The sequence below is a fragment of the Hevea brasiliensis genome, chromosome 16 (assembly GCF_030052815.1).
Source record: "Hevea brasiliensis isolate MT/VB/25A 57/8 chromosome 16, ASM3005281v1, whole genome shotgun sequence".
NCBI classification, from domain to species: domain Eukaryota; kingdom Viridiplantae; phylum Streptophyta; class Magnoliopsida; order Malpighiales; family Euphorbiaceae; genus Hevea; species Hevea brasiliensis.
The window spans coordinates 41,999,997-42,014,941 of NC_079508.1; the positions used below are offsets into that span (position 1 = coordinate 41,999,997).

Consider the following 14,945-nt stretch of genomic DNA (forward strand, 5'->3'; position numbering starts at 1 on the left):
TTATTTTCATTATATTGATATCTTAAAATTTTTTATTTTCATATTGGTTAATCTAAATAATTTTAAAAATTTTATTTAATATATTAATTATTTAATATATTTAATAAATATTTTTACATTTTAAATTATAGATTATGTATTATATATGATTTAAATATATTATTGATTAAAATATAAATATAAATTTAATTATGTATTTTTAATTATTTCATAATAAACCTATAAGAATACTCCCAAGTAGTCAAAAATTTATTCCCCTTTTCCTTTTTGTATCTTCCTTTCGTTTTTATTATTTCAAAAATTTAAATATAACAACTTAAAATTACTATTAAGATGAACATAACTTCTCATATAAATATATGTAAAAATATAATTATACTTTTTTATAACCTCATAATCAAAATCAACAACTTACTTAAGATTAACTAATAAATTAAAAAATAAAAGATATATCCATGCATATAAGGATATTAACAAATTATAATTAATCTTCATTTAAATTAAAGAGACCTAAAAAAATTAAAATCTCATACAATCACATCTAAAATGTTGTAAAAGCAATATTAATCATCCTAAATATTATTGATACACCAATATTAAACATAAAAAAAAGAAAGAAAAATTAATCTATCTTAGCCTATATAAATATCATTAAATTTGTAATGATATTGATTTCATTATGTCGGTATTTGCTAGCATCTAACTAACTTGACTAAATCTTAATAAGATGAATTTGAGTAGTATATAAACGAATTTGAGATGGGTTCGGTTTGAGAAATAATACTCATTTTGAGTTCAGGTAGGGTTTAGGTTTTGCATATATTAGATATTCATTATTCTAACCCATTTATATAATATCAAATTATCATGATTATATTTTACTCTAATTAAGATGGATTCAAAAAGTTATAAGAAAATAAAATTAATAAGATATATTAATTTAGTCAATTAAAATATTATAATTAAAATACTATAAATATGATATGAGGATACAAATTTGCAACAAATAAAGTGGTTATGATTAAAAATTCAAATTCTTGATTTTAATATTTACGTAAAACTTATCCATCACTAATGTATATTTATGCATTTAAAATAGCTACAAATTTGTAATAAATAAAATAATTCTTTTTAAATAGGCTTAGAATTTCATATCTATTGATTTAAATGCAAAATTTTTATTTAATTAAACATTTAATTTTTTAATAATAATTTTATAATTATGTTAAAAAAGCTACTTCAATTTTTTACAAGTAAATAAGCCTTTTGTACTTTGAAAAAAAAAGCCTTTTATTTCTTTATTATTAATAAAAGAAAATAAAATGAGTGAATAAGCAATCTATATATCCATGTGTATACATATACATCAACCAATATATGTCAACAAAGAAAAAAAAAATATATATATATATATATATATATATATATATATATATATATATTAATCATTAATTATTTGAAGATATTTAACATAACTTATAATTTCAAGCAAGTAAAATTTTAATCATTTTATAATTTAAAGTGTACATAAAAATCTTAAAAAAAATTATAAAGATATTTTAGCCAATCCAAAAATTTACCCTTTCATTTGTACATTTATATAAACTAGTTTTTTTTGCAATGTGCATTGCACATTATTATTTTCGTTATACATAATAGTGATTTAATTTTTTTATATATAATCATTTCTATTTTTTTATATATATATGTAATATAGCTTCCCAAAATATACACTTAACCTAGAAACTCACGTTATTAGATATCTCATGGGCTAAACCGTATTAGCGGTTCACCATAAGTAGATCAACTAGCTTGGTTCGGTCACAAGTAGATCAGCTAGCTTAGCTTAGCCATGAGTAAATCATCAGGCTCTACTCGGCCATGAGTAGATCGGCCAGCTCAGCTTGGCTATGTGTGGATTGGCTAGCTTAACTCAGCCACAAATAGATCAGCTTAATCATATGTAGACAGAAATTGGTGACACGTAGTTCATATCCACAAAATAGAGCTCGAGCTCATCCAAACAGGTAACTCATCCGCACAAACAACTCATCTTGACAAGTAGCTCATCCAAACACATCACTAAAGACTACTTATAATTATGCATATCCCTCTGATTATGCTAGCTAATTATTACACAGTTGACTTTCTATAACCAACTGCCATCTAAAACCGTTATAAAGGAATCGCATCACATGAACAAGGTATGCTTTTCTCCCTAATGAATCTGATACACTATTCTTTCATATTATCCCTAACTTGAACATTGAAAGGTCCACACCTCTGACCTATTTATTATCTATTTTGCAGGTCTATACCCATGAGAAATTTTTATGGACCACATTAGTGGTGCCGTCTGTGGGAAGAGACACAAAAAGCGGCGTCTTTCCCTTTTTATCTTTGCTGGAAAAACCGTACTCAGCCACCTTTTTACTTTTTGTGTTTTGATTTCAAAATGGGAAAAGGAACCAAACAAGTGGATGACTTGCAGAAAAAATTTGTGACAACCCTAGCAGAAAAAATTTGTTATGTCACTAAAAAAAAATTATTCTGAGTTTTATCCAGGTATGAACTGAAAAATCTATTAATAGCTATATCTAATTTATTTAAACTTTTTTTGTTCTTGAACCTATGAGAAATATTAATTTTTTAAAAGGATTTTGTCTTTTAACCCAAAGTAGAAGAAGATAACTCATTTTAAAGTTTCCATATTTTTCATTTTATTTACTAAATCGCAATTGTCATGTACTTTTCATTTATTTACAAGTTTGTCACTAAAGTGTAACATCCTCACTTTAGCTAGTCCATACAGTTTACTGTTCCGGCGATCAATGTCAGTCTGGGCAGCTAGATGTTTGAAATTATAAATAGACTAGAGTGAGGAGTTATAAATAAACCAAATAATGCTCATAAAAATCAAGGAAAATTTTTAGGAACGAAATACACTAAGGTTAAACGAGCCGAAACCCCAGTGATGAGTAACCCGAAGGGGAAGTGACGGTGAAGGCCGTTAGTAACCCTAAACCCCAGGAAAACTTCATAAAATAATTTTTGGGATCTCAGGGAAGGATTATTGGGGTTCCCATGACAATAGAATATTAAGAAAACACAAGGAAAATTTAATCAATCGGTACACACAATTTTGGCTCGTTAAGCCAAACGGAGGGCATTTTGGTCATTTCGTCTTCGGAGATGATTTTTAACCAACTTGTCCATTTATGTAAGTGAATTATATGACATAAAATATGAACAAATATTGATGAAAAATTATTTAAAAATGAATAGGAAAGGAAAGGAAAGAAAAAGAAAGTAAATTGGATTTATTACCTAATGCTTATGTAAGCATGAGGTAATTAATTCCTTTGGCCAATCAAATTAATGAAACACAATTAAAATACATAAAAGGGGCAGAAAAGAAGTCAAAAAAATCTGAAATAAACACCAGCCATCTTCCTCCTTCCAAGCCGCACCATAGCCTCACCATGGCCAAGCTTACCAAAGCTTGATTTTCTTGGTTTTTCACCCACTAAACCCTAAGTTGTCAACACAAAATCTTGTTCTTTCCTCATAGTGAAGCTTTTGGGAGCAAAAAGAAGTGTAAAGGAAGAACTCTAGCAAGTTTGAAATTTCCTCCATTAGCGGTTAATGACTAAACTCACTCATTCTCTTTTGATTCATGTTAAAGGAGTGGAGTGGAATGTAAATTTGCATAAAAATTAAAAATATACCATGTGTAAGCTTTTCTTAAAATTTCGGCAGTTTTGGGATAGGTAGGGTTTGAAGATTTTCCTTGAATGGAAGTGGTACTCTAGCTACCCTTAACATTAATCTATTGATTAGGAAAGTGAAATGCAAGTGAATGCAAAAATCTATAATGGTGGAGCTAGGGTTTGGGTATAAAATTGAGACTTTGATCATGCAATGGTGAAACTAAGTTTTAATGGTCAATTAGTGACCATTTGCTTATGTGTGAATGAGAAATGAAGTGGTTTGTGTAGTGGGAATTGAAGTTAGTGTTGCTGCCCTTGGTGACCTGCAGGACTGGGCATGAGTCCAGCAGGTTTGGGCAATAATAACTGGAGTTGTAGAGGTTCAATTGGTGCAAGGCCAATTGGATATGAAACTAGACACATAATGGCACAACTTTGGTGAAGAAACCATGCCCAGAAAACTAAACCAAGTTGACCTAAAGATTGCCCTAATCCGGGTGACCTGCATTCTGCCTGGGCAAAATGACCAAATACACAGTGTTTATTCATTTGGTCATAACTCAGCGTAGAAAGGTCTACTTAACCTGAAATTTCACCAGCAAATATCTAAGACATAGACCTACAACTTTCATGAAGAAACCTAACCCAAATTTTGATCATAACATGTTCAAAAGGTGACCTGCAGTCACTGCACAAAACACTGTAGATTTGGTCAGTCCAGAAAATCTGGGAAGTTGGCAATCCGGCCAGTCATGGTATTTAGGCCATAACTTGGGCTACAAAACTCCAAATGGAGTGATTCAAAAAAAGAAATGTAACTAGACACAATAAGGAACAACTTTTATGTTGACAACTTTACCAAATCCCCCCTGCAAAAATGACTAATGGAATAGTAAATACAAGGCTTGAAATCTGAAAATTTTGAACAACTAACACTAAGCTTATAAATGGTATTGGCAACCAATACCAACAATTTTAGAATGCAAAATGTGATATGTTGGGAGTATTAAAACTAATGTACCTATTGTCTATGAAAAAGTCAACATTTTTGTTGACTAATAAAATGAATAGTAACACCTAAACTTAAATTTTAAGAATTGTACAATTTAATAGTGTAACATGCCCTAGTACACCTAGCAAGATTGGTTTGGATAGGTTGGCATGCCAATAGGGTTCTATTAGTAGTACTACATATGGCTTCATGCCATTCTGTGTTTTATGGCCTCACGTGCCATTCTGTGATAAAATAGCCTTTGGCTATGTTGATTGAGTTATTATACTTGGGTTTATCCCTGATAATTATTACAGCTTATTAGCTATTCTGTTGCACACCGGGAGACACAATGTGACCGATGGTGTGATGGTCCGAGGTACTTAGTACCCAGTGCTAGTTTACCCGTTTATCCAGTCCAGTCGACTAGTATGGGTTACTCGGGCAATGATAATGAATCTTACAAAATTTTAATCAAATAATATTGCAATAAATGTTAGAAATTAAGTCTACCTAAAATGTAACATACATTCTGCATATTTATGTTATTTTAGTTATTTTATTTTATATTATCGCCACTAAGCAGAATTGTTTAGCGCGTCGCTTTTGCCACGCGCAGGTACTAGAGACATAGCTGGGGAGTCCGGCTGACCTCATACTGGGTGAACTTTCAGATCTACACACAGAGTCCAGAGTCACCTCACATTTGCAGTGCATTGGTAGGACATTAGGCTACTTTTGGTCTTTAGTATTTTGTAAACTTTTGTTATGTATATTTTAAACTCATGTAATTATGCTTTTTATGTAATTATCTATGAATCATGTTCAGTAATAAATTTAAGCACTTCTTATTGAATTGAGTATGATTTGAGATATTGAAGTCATTTGAGAAATTGTTGAAAATATATTGGTGGTTGACTGAGATTGAAATTATGATTATATTGGATTTCCAATTTACAGCTGGCACTCTGCTGAATTTTCTATAAAATTTGTGAAAAATTCATATTAATCAAAATTATAAATAAATAAATTAAAAAAGGTAAATTATGATGAAAATATGATTTGGTGCTCCGGCACACTGTGTGGCATATCTTGCTTGGCTACACTGTAGACGGGTGAGGGGTGTCACATATAGTGTGGCTACTTTGAGTTGCTCAAATTCATGGAAAGTACATTGATAGTGTTGTCTTCTTCTTGCTCAAAAATTAATTTGCCACCATTTTATTGCTTGAATGAAGTTCCATGATTCTTTGTCTTTTGTAATAGGCGTTTTTATAATATTTATTTCCATTCTTTCAATTTATTGAAATTAATTTCAAGATCCAAATTAGGAAAGCGTTAATTGGTTTATATATTCTCTTATTATTTAGTAGATGAATGGTAAAATTGGGGCATCCAATATTGTTTTGGTCCTTGATATGGCTCTTGCTTATAATGTTATAGATTTTAAACTTTAATAATTCAGTTGATATCCATGCACATGTGAATACATATACAAGCATGCCATATTACTCTAAATATTCTCTGAGCTTAAAGGCCTCTATTACTGATTAAAATCAGTGTGTAAAGCCTTTGGAAATGTACATTATACATTTGATTTAAAATATATCTTGGATAAATTTATAATATTCATTATATGAATTATCTTCACAAATATGTTTGTGCAAGAATTATTTTACAAATGAATATCAAATGCTAAACAAGTTCAGAACAAAAAGTTGAAGGCCTCTAGTCAACGATAAAGAAAAAGCTCTTAAGCAATAAAAGAAAGACAGGCCTGAAGCCCCAGCTCCTGCCTCCATCATGAGACCTTAATAAACCACTAAAAACCTTAGAAATGCACCAAATACCTCCATGAGGCACTAAAGACCTGATAAAGGCACCGAAGACCTCTACGAGACACTAAAGACCTAACAAAAAAGAGGCACTAAAGGCTTGACAAAGGCACCTAAGACCTAAAAAAGGCACTCGGGAGATCTCCACTAATATAAGACCTCAAAAAGGCACTTAAGAGATCTCCAACCACAAGACTTATAAAAGGGCACTTAGGAAATCTCTAACTACATAAGACTTTAAAAAAAAGGCACTCATGAGATCTCCGCTTACATAAGACCTGAAAAAGGCACTCAGAAGATCTCTGCTCACAAAGCTGGAAAAAGGCACTTAGGAGATCTCTAACGATATAAGACCTATAAAAAGGCATTTAGGAGATCTCCACTAATATAAGAACTGTAAAAAGGCACTTAGGAGATCTCCAACCACATAAGACCTATAAAAAGATACTCAAGAGATCTCCATCCATGTAAGACCTATAAAAAGGTACTAAGGAGATCTCCATCCACATAAGATGTGTAAAAAGATCCTTAGGAGATCTTCAACCATATAAGACTTGTAAAAAGGCACTAAAGAGATTCCGAATCACATAAGACCTATAAAAAGGCACTTAGGAGATCTCCGTTATATAAAACCTTAAGAAAAGGCACTGAAGAGACCTCCGCTTACATAAGACCTAAAAAAGGTACTCAAAAGATACTCTTTCACAAAGTTGGAAAAAGGCATTTAGGAAATCTCCAACTATATAAGACATGTAAAAAGACACTCAGGAGATCTTCGCCCATATAAGACCTATAAAAAAGCACTTAAAAGATCTCTAATAACATAAGACCTATAAAAATGCACTCACGTGATGTCTGCCCATATAAGACCTAAAAAAAGGCACTTAGGAGATCTTCACCTACATAAGACTTAAAAAAGGTACTCAAGAGATCTCTGCACACAAAGCTAGAAAAGGCACTTGGGAGATCTCCAACCTTACAAGACCTGTAAAAAGGTACTTAAGAGATCTCTACCCATATAAGACCTGTAAAAAGGCACTTAGGAGATCTCCAACTACATAAGCCTTATAAAAAGGCACTTAGGTGATCGCCGTCCATTAAGACCTTAAAAAAAGCACTCAAAAGATCTCTACCTACATAAGACCTAAAAAAGATACTTGGGAGATCTCCACCCACAAAGTTGGAAAAAGGCACTAAGGAGATCTCCAACTACATAAGACCTGTAAAAAGGCACTTAGGAGATCTCCAACCGCATAAAACCTGTAAAAAGGCACTTAGGAGATCTTCTCCCACATAAGACCCAATGAGGCACTCTTAAGGCTACCTTTTGCCCATTAAGTCTTGAAAATACACTCTAAGGTGATCTTCACCCAGGAAGCTCTAAAGAAGCTAATTCAAAGCAGTAGTTTGCCAAGATGATAGGCTTCAACAGCTGATCTAAAGGCAATAGTTTGCACTCTAAAAATTTTATGGCAATGGCTAAAACGAACCTAAAGATTCATATTTGAGGGCGGGGGGGAACTAATGATATAGCTCCCTAAAATATATACTTGACCTAGAAACTTGGATTCTTAGATAGCTCATGGGCCAAACCGTATTCACGGTTCACCATAAGTAGATCGACCAGCTTGGTTTGATCACAAGTAGAATAGTTAGCTCAGTTTGGACATGAGTAGATCGGCTAGCTCAGCTCGGCCATAAGTAGATCGTCTAACTCAGCTCGGCCATAAGTAGATCGTCTAGCTCAGCTCGGCCATGAGTAGATCGACCAGCTCAGCTTGGCTATGTGTAGATTGGCTAGCTCAACTCAGCCACAAATAGATCGGCTTAATCACATATAGATAGAGATTGGCCATGCATAGTTTAGATCCGCAAAATAGAGCTCGAGCTGATCCAGAAAGGTAATCCATCCACATAAGTAACTCATCTAGACAAGTAGCTCATCCAAACAGGAAGCTCATCTGAACACATCACTAAAGACTGCCTATAATTATGCATATCCCTCTGATTATGCTAGTTAATTATTACACAATTGACTTTCTATAACCAACTACCCTCCAAAGCCTTTATAAAGGAATTACATCATAATAACAATGTATGTTTTTCTCTCTAATAAATCTGATAAACTATTTTCTTATATCAGTCCTAACTTGAGCATCAAAAAGTCCACATTGAGAACACACCGATAGACCTCTGACTCATTTATTATTTGTTTTGCAGGTCCATGCCCAAGAGTAATTTTCGTGGATCGCATCAATATGATATAATATTATCATAGTATTATAAATATTATATTTAATTATTTAAACTTTAGTATTTGTTTTAATGTTATTTTAGTTTATTATATAGATGAAAATAATTATTAATTTAAAATTATTATATTTTTACTGGATCATAAAATTATGCATTATATAGAATAATAATGGGTGAAGATATTTAAAAATTAAAATAGACTTATTAAAAAAAATGCAAACTCATTGAATTAAATTTAATCAATTTGTTATTTTATTATTTTTTTAAAAATAAATTTTATTCGCCTATATTATTTTTTAAATTTAAAATAATATTAATTTATATTATAAAATAAGATAATTTCTAAAATGTATTTTGCAATTTATTACATTATTATAATTTTTAAAATGTATTTTGTAGTTTATTGCATTATTATTATAAAATTTTCATTTTCATTATATTAATATCTTGAAATTTTATATTATTATATGGTTCAATACAAATAATTTTAAAATGTTTTTAATATTTTTTATAAGTATTTTATTTTTTAAACTATAAATTATATTATATATGTTATAAATACATTATAAATTAAAATAAAACTATAATATAAATTTAATCAGGCTTTTTTAATTAATTCATATTAATTATATAATTAACACTCTCAAGTAGTCAAATTATTTTTTTTCTTTTCTTTTTTTTTTTTTGTCTTCCTCGCATTTTTATTATTTTAAAAATCTAAAAAACACAACAATTTAAAATTAATATTGAAATGAGCATATAAATATATGAAAAAAAAAATTAAGTTTTCTTATAATCTTATGGTCAAAATCAATAAACTAATTAAGATTAGCTAATAAATTAAAAATATAAAAAAAATATGTTAATGCACATAAGGATATTAACAAATTATAATTAATTTACATTTAAACTAAATAGATCCAAAAAAATTTTAATATTATAAAATCAATTGTAAAATATACTTTTTTATATAGAAATGATATTAATAATATCAAATATTATAGGATACATCAATATTAAACATAAAAAATTAAGAAAATCAATTTATTTTAGCCTACATAAATATAATTGAATTTACAAGGATATTGGTTTTATTTCATATTGGCAATAATAATAAAATCCTAATGATTACATTTACATGCAACTATACTCGTAAGAATAATACTTGTTACATACAAAAACTCAAAAAAATTAGATACTTATAAATAGATTTTGCCCATTGAAGAGAAAAAGACACAAAAATATGGTGAGCAAAAAAAAAATACGTTACAAATCAAAATTATTTACGCTTAATCTTATTATATGAAAATAAAGTGTGTAAATATAAAAACTATCAATTACTAATAATTAAAAAAAAACTCTAAATTTATAATAAATAAAATATTTGTCATTGATAGTATTAGAATTTTATATGCACTAATATAAATACAAATTTTTTATTTAATTGAATAATTAATTTTTGATAATAATTCTATAATATGTTAATTAATTAGCTATTTTTTCATAGTAATTTTATAATTTAATATTATAAGTTTGTAAATATTTAAAATAATAAAAAAATAAATTAGTATAAGTGAGATTTGATATTTAATATTGTTTATTAATTTTATTGTAATAAGCTATATAATTTTTAATGAATTAATAATACTTGTATAATTAATATAGAATTATAATAGGATTTTTAGTTTACATACACTTACAATTAAAATAATTTTAAAATTTTAATTTATATTAATCATAGTAATATTACTATTTGAAATTATTTGTAGATTTAATAACAGAAAAATCATAACTAAAATTTATTAGCGATAAATTTATAGTAAATAGCTTCTTATCACTGAAATTATTAGCAATAGATAGCTTATTGTTAAAAATTATTATCCATAAATTTGTATAGAATAATTTTTTACCGTTAAAAGCATTAGCGACGAAAACTTTGTAAGGAACAACTTATTACTGTTGTAAGTATTAGCAATGAATATACGGTTGCTAAAGTCAATTAGCGATGGATTTTTCACTAATTTATGTTATTTGCAACAAATATGCATATATCTATTGTTTTTATTAAGTATGTTAATTTATTTTAGAATTTTTATTTTAATTACGATTTTTCTGGCACTATAATTTTAATATTTTAATATTAAAATTTATGAAATAAAAATTCGAAAATATCAAAACTTCATTATAATATTAAACTGTAAAATGTTAGTAAAAAACATATACTTCCCAACTGAAATAGTTAAAAGATTCATATTTATTACTATCTAATAAATGTTGTATTGTTTTAATTAATTTAACTTATTAAGTTAATGATTTTTTAAAGAATTTATAAAAACGTGAATCGCTTGCGGAACACGTTTTTGTAGTTAAGAATCTCTATTTATTTTAAAAACTTTTATTTTAATTTTCATTTTTTTGACATTATAATTATTATATTTTAATATTATAATTTATGAATAAAAAATTTTAAAATTATCAAAATTTTGATATTACAATAATATTAGAAGTATAACCTATTTGAATTTCAATTCTATATTAACTTCGGTTATTAAAAATTAAATCTATAATTAATTTATATAAGTTATTGTAAACATCTATTTCAATTAAAATTTTATTTTATAAATAAAACTTAATTTCATAAATGATATAAATCATAAAGAATATTTTTGACAAAATAAATATCTCCTCATACATTTATATAAATTATAAATTATAGATAGATTATAAATTAATTGTATCATTCTATTTTTTATTTATTAATTTTTTGTTTCAATTAATTATTTTTTATAAAATTTTACATTAATTGAGGTTAAGTATAAGCATATTAAAAATTTTAAATTTATATTAATATTAAAATTAATTTAAATAATAAAAATATAATTATAATTAATGAAAAAAATAAAAATATTTTTAGCAAAATCAATATTTCCTTTTCATATTTATATATGTATATATTAGGTTATTTTTTTATATAAATTTTTTTTTTAACTCAAACTAAAATTAAATAATTTTATTATGATAAAATTAAAAGAAAAAATAAATTAATTTTAAAAATTAAAATACGATAGATAAAAGTTGCCCTGCGGAATCAAAGGGCCAATCCCATTAGAAATATAAAGCCTCTGGAATTAGTATAAAAATTGGCTCGTCAGATTATCTTTTACAAATTACAATTCAACGTTTCAATCAAATACAGTTTTCTTCTTCATCTCTGCCCCTGCCATCTCTCTCTTTCTCTCTGCCTGCGGACTTCGGTCCTATCCTCATTCGTCTGAGAAAACTTCACAGGTAATGATACCCTTTTCGGGAAAAGTATCTAATTGATCTGTTTGAAAGTTTACTTTTCAGTTAATTTACACATGATCTACATGTGTTGATCTTTCTCTTGTTTTCCTGCTCTCGAAACAGAGTTTTGATTGTCATTCTTTATTCTGACATGAAACTTTTAGTTTCTTCGCTGGATGTTTCACTTAACTGAAAAATCTTGTTGGGATTTCCTCAAAATTTATACTTTTTGACTGTTTGGTTTGCAAATCAAGTTTTTCTATTTTATGTTGTATATTTTGCTTTTGGTTAGTGTTGGCTGCTAAGCTTGTTGATGGAAAACCCTAAATTTCTCTTGTGGTGTTGTGTTTTGAGTGCTCATGTAACTAATTGGCCTTAAATATGATTTCAATTCAACTATTACAGGTTGTGCTAGTAAGACTTGGATTGTTAATGTGGTGTACTTGAAGGAAGAAAAGGCATGAGAGACTTCTTTCTCGACTTTGAACACTTTGCCGAAGAGATCTACTGGTATTTGTTGGATGCTATTGACTTTGCTGTTGAAGAATTTCTTGATTTTTGTTTGGGTTTTGCCTACTTTGTTGAGGAATTTGTTGGGTTTGTCTTTTTCCAAATCTTGGTCCCTTAGATTCTTGTCTTGTGTTATTCTGCTGGTCCATAATGATCTGAAACCCACTAGGAAAGGAAAATTGGTTGTTGGTGTGTAGAAAAAATTGATGTGAAAACCTTCTAAACTAGATTTTAGCAAGATGGGTTCAATTCAAAATATTGTTCATTATTGTTGTGTATCTAGGGGTGGTCGGACCTTGTATGTGTCTAGCGATGGTGATCATGAGATTGAGAATTTGGCAGCATTGTCGTTGGAGAGGATTCCTCTATATCACAAGTGGTATTTTGAGACAATTGGTAAGAGGACATTTGGGTTTTTGATGGAAGACGGTTATACTTATTTCTCAATTGTTGACAAAGGTCTAGGGAACCCAGCTGTACTCAAGTTTTTAGAGCATGTGAGGGATGAGTTTAAGAAGGTAGCTAGAAAGGGTTCAAGAGGAACTGTTTCAGGTTTGAGCTCAATCAACATACAAGAACAACTAGTGCCTGTTGTTCACCGCTTGATAAAATCATTGGAGCATGTATCTCAGCATGATTGGAACACTGAAACTTCCTTATCTGATAATATGGGCATCTCTCCATCACTAAGTGATGCAAATGGACAAATTGAAGTTCTTACATCTACTAAAGCCCCTTTGTTGGGAAAATCTAATAAGCTAGAAAAAAAGAAGTCCAAGGATCATATTATTGTAATGAGAGATAATGAGTTGGAGGAGCATAGGAAATCTACTGATAGAGGAGTTAAAGTTGATTCAACTTCATTGGATTCTAATAACCAAGGTGGAGTAGCATCTCCAATTTCATTACAAAAGGATATGGGTTCAATGAGGATCAGGTCGAGTTCTCAAAGCATTCGAAAGAAGTGGTGGTGCCAAGTAAGGACTATTCTTGCAATTGATGCTGCTGTTTGCCTGACACTATTCATAATTTGGGTGTCAATCTGTGGTGGTTTTGGATGCACCCGTTGATTGTGAAATTGGAGCATGAGATTTTACTTTTTACTTGATAGAGTGCCTATCAAAATTTATGAGCTCCATTTTTATAGTATATACATGAGCATTTTATAGGTTTTATCTAGATCATCGTGGAAGTCAGTGCTACCATGCTTCTTCTTGTGTTTACGCTTTGTTTTTAGTTATAGATATACATTATCAGATATGGCGAATCTAAATATTTTAATCCCAGCCTATTTTCTTTTTCATAGATAAAAATTATGCATTGAATCATCATATGAGCTGATGTTTGCCAAGTTTTCTTCTGCTTAATGCATCTTGCTTGTGTTTATTTGACCTTTCTTATTTTCCTTCTTAACACATTATTGCCTGATGATAGATGTCATTTGCTCCTCTAAATCTCACTTAGATTATATTCCAAGAAATGCTTTTGGAAAATACAAAGAAAGTAAAAACAGGATTGGGAAAATATGAATTTGGAGTTCATTAATTTTGGTAAAAGTAAGAGATATGATTCATATGGGGTGTATTTGTGGATTGTACGGCGAAGATAATTAAATTTCATGAAAACTACAAAAGCATATATTCATATGCGAGTATCTATGCAAGTTCAATTTGCATCAATGTGTGGCTTTTCTCTTTGCGAGTGATCAATCGTTTTAAGTGATTCTTCATTTAGCCATGATATTTTCTGAGATGGCCAAGTCACTTGGAACAGGAGTTGGTATGGTCCTCTGGTTGAGAAATGGAAACATTGTACGCCACTTTCCTCAAAATATGATATATTAGGGAATGACTAATTAATGCAGGCATATATTACTTAAGTAGAAGGTTGAATAGTAAAAGCAAAACTGGCATAAGCTAAAATCTGTGTATGTTGTAGTTTGCTTTGCTCATAAACCATGCAATCCAATGTTTACTACCTAACTTTAAGATTCCAAGCTACTAAGGTATCTTATTATAGTTTGGGAGAATTATTACATGCATTCTTCTCTCTCTTTGTAGCAAATTGGGTGAGATCAAACCATTGAATTTTGGGCCTAAATGCATTCATCGCTCTCTCTCTCTCTCATGTTCATCTCATTGCTCAAAGCAAGAATTCTCGAATTCATTAGCAGATATTCTTTCTTTCGCGTATCAAAAACATTCCATGCTTCAAAAGATAAAGACCTTGAAAATGTAGCTTCATCAACACCACTCTCTTCTTCCCCCCAGCCTTTTCAACCCCGGAATTATTGAAACCAAACCTGAATCCTTGTCTTCATCAAGAAACACACAACCCAAATCCATAAACACTTCTAGCTCT

The 14,945-nt window shown here is 29.3% G+C and overlaps 1 protein-coding gene across 1 annotated transcript; it reads left to right on the plus strand.

Annotated features, from left to right (window-relative positions):
* Positions 1-11,884: 11,884 nt before the first annotated feature.
* On the plus strand, positions 11,885-13,870 carry LOC110664522 (phytolongin Phyl1.1). Its single transcript, XM_058138060.1, has 2 exons — positions 11,885-12,077; positions 12,480-13,870. Exon 2 carries the CDS (start codon positions 12,824-12,826, stop codon positions 13,652-13,654), a length of 831 nt encoding a protein of 276 aa, XP_057994043.1. The 5' UTR covers positions 11,885-12,077; positions 12,480-12,823; the 3' UTR covers positions 13,655-13,870.
* Positions 13,871-14,945: the final 1,075 nt, after the last annotated feature.

What these genes read in the sequence shown, in the direction of transcription:
- LOC110664522 (XM_058138060.1), top strand. Translation starts at nt 12,824, where the DNA reads ATGGGTTCAATTCAAAATATTGTTCATTATTGTTGTGTATCTAGGGGT.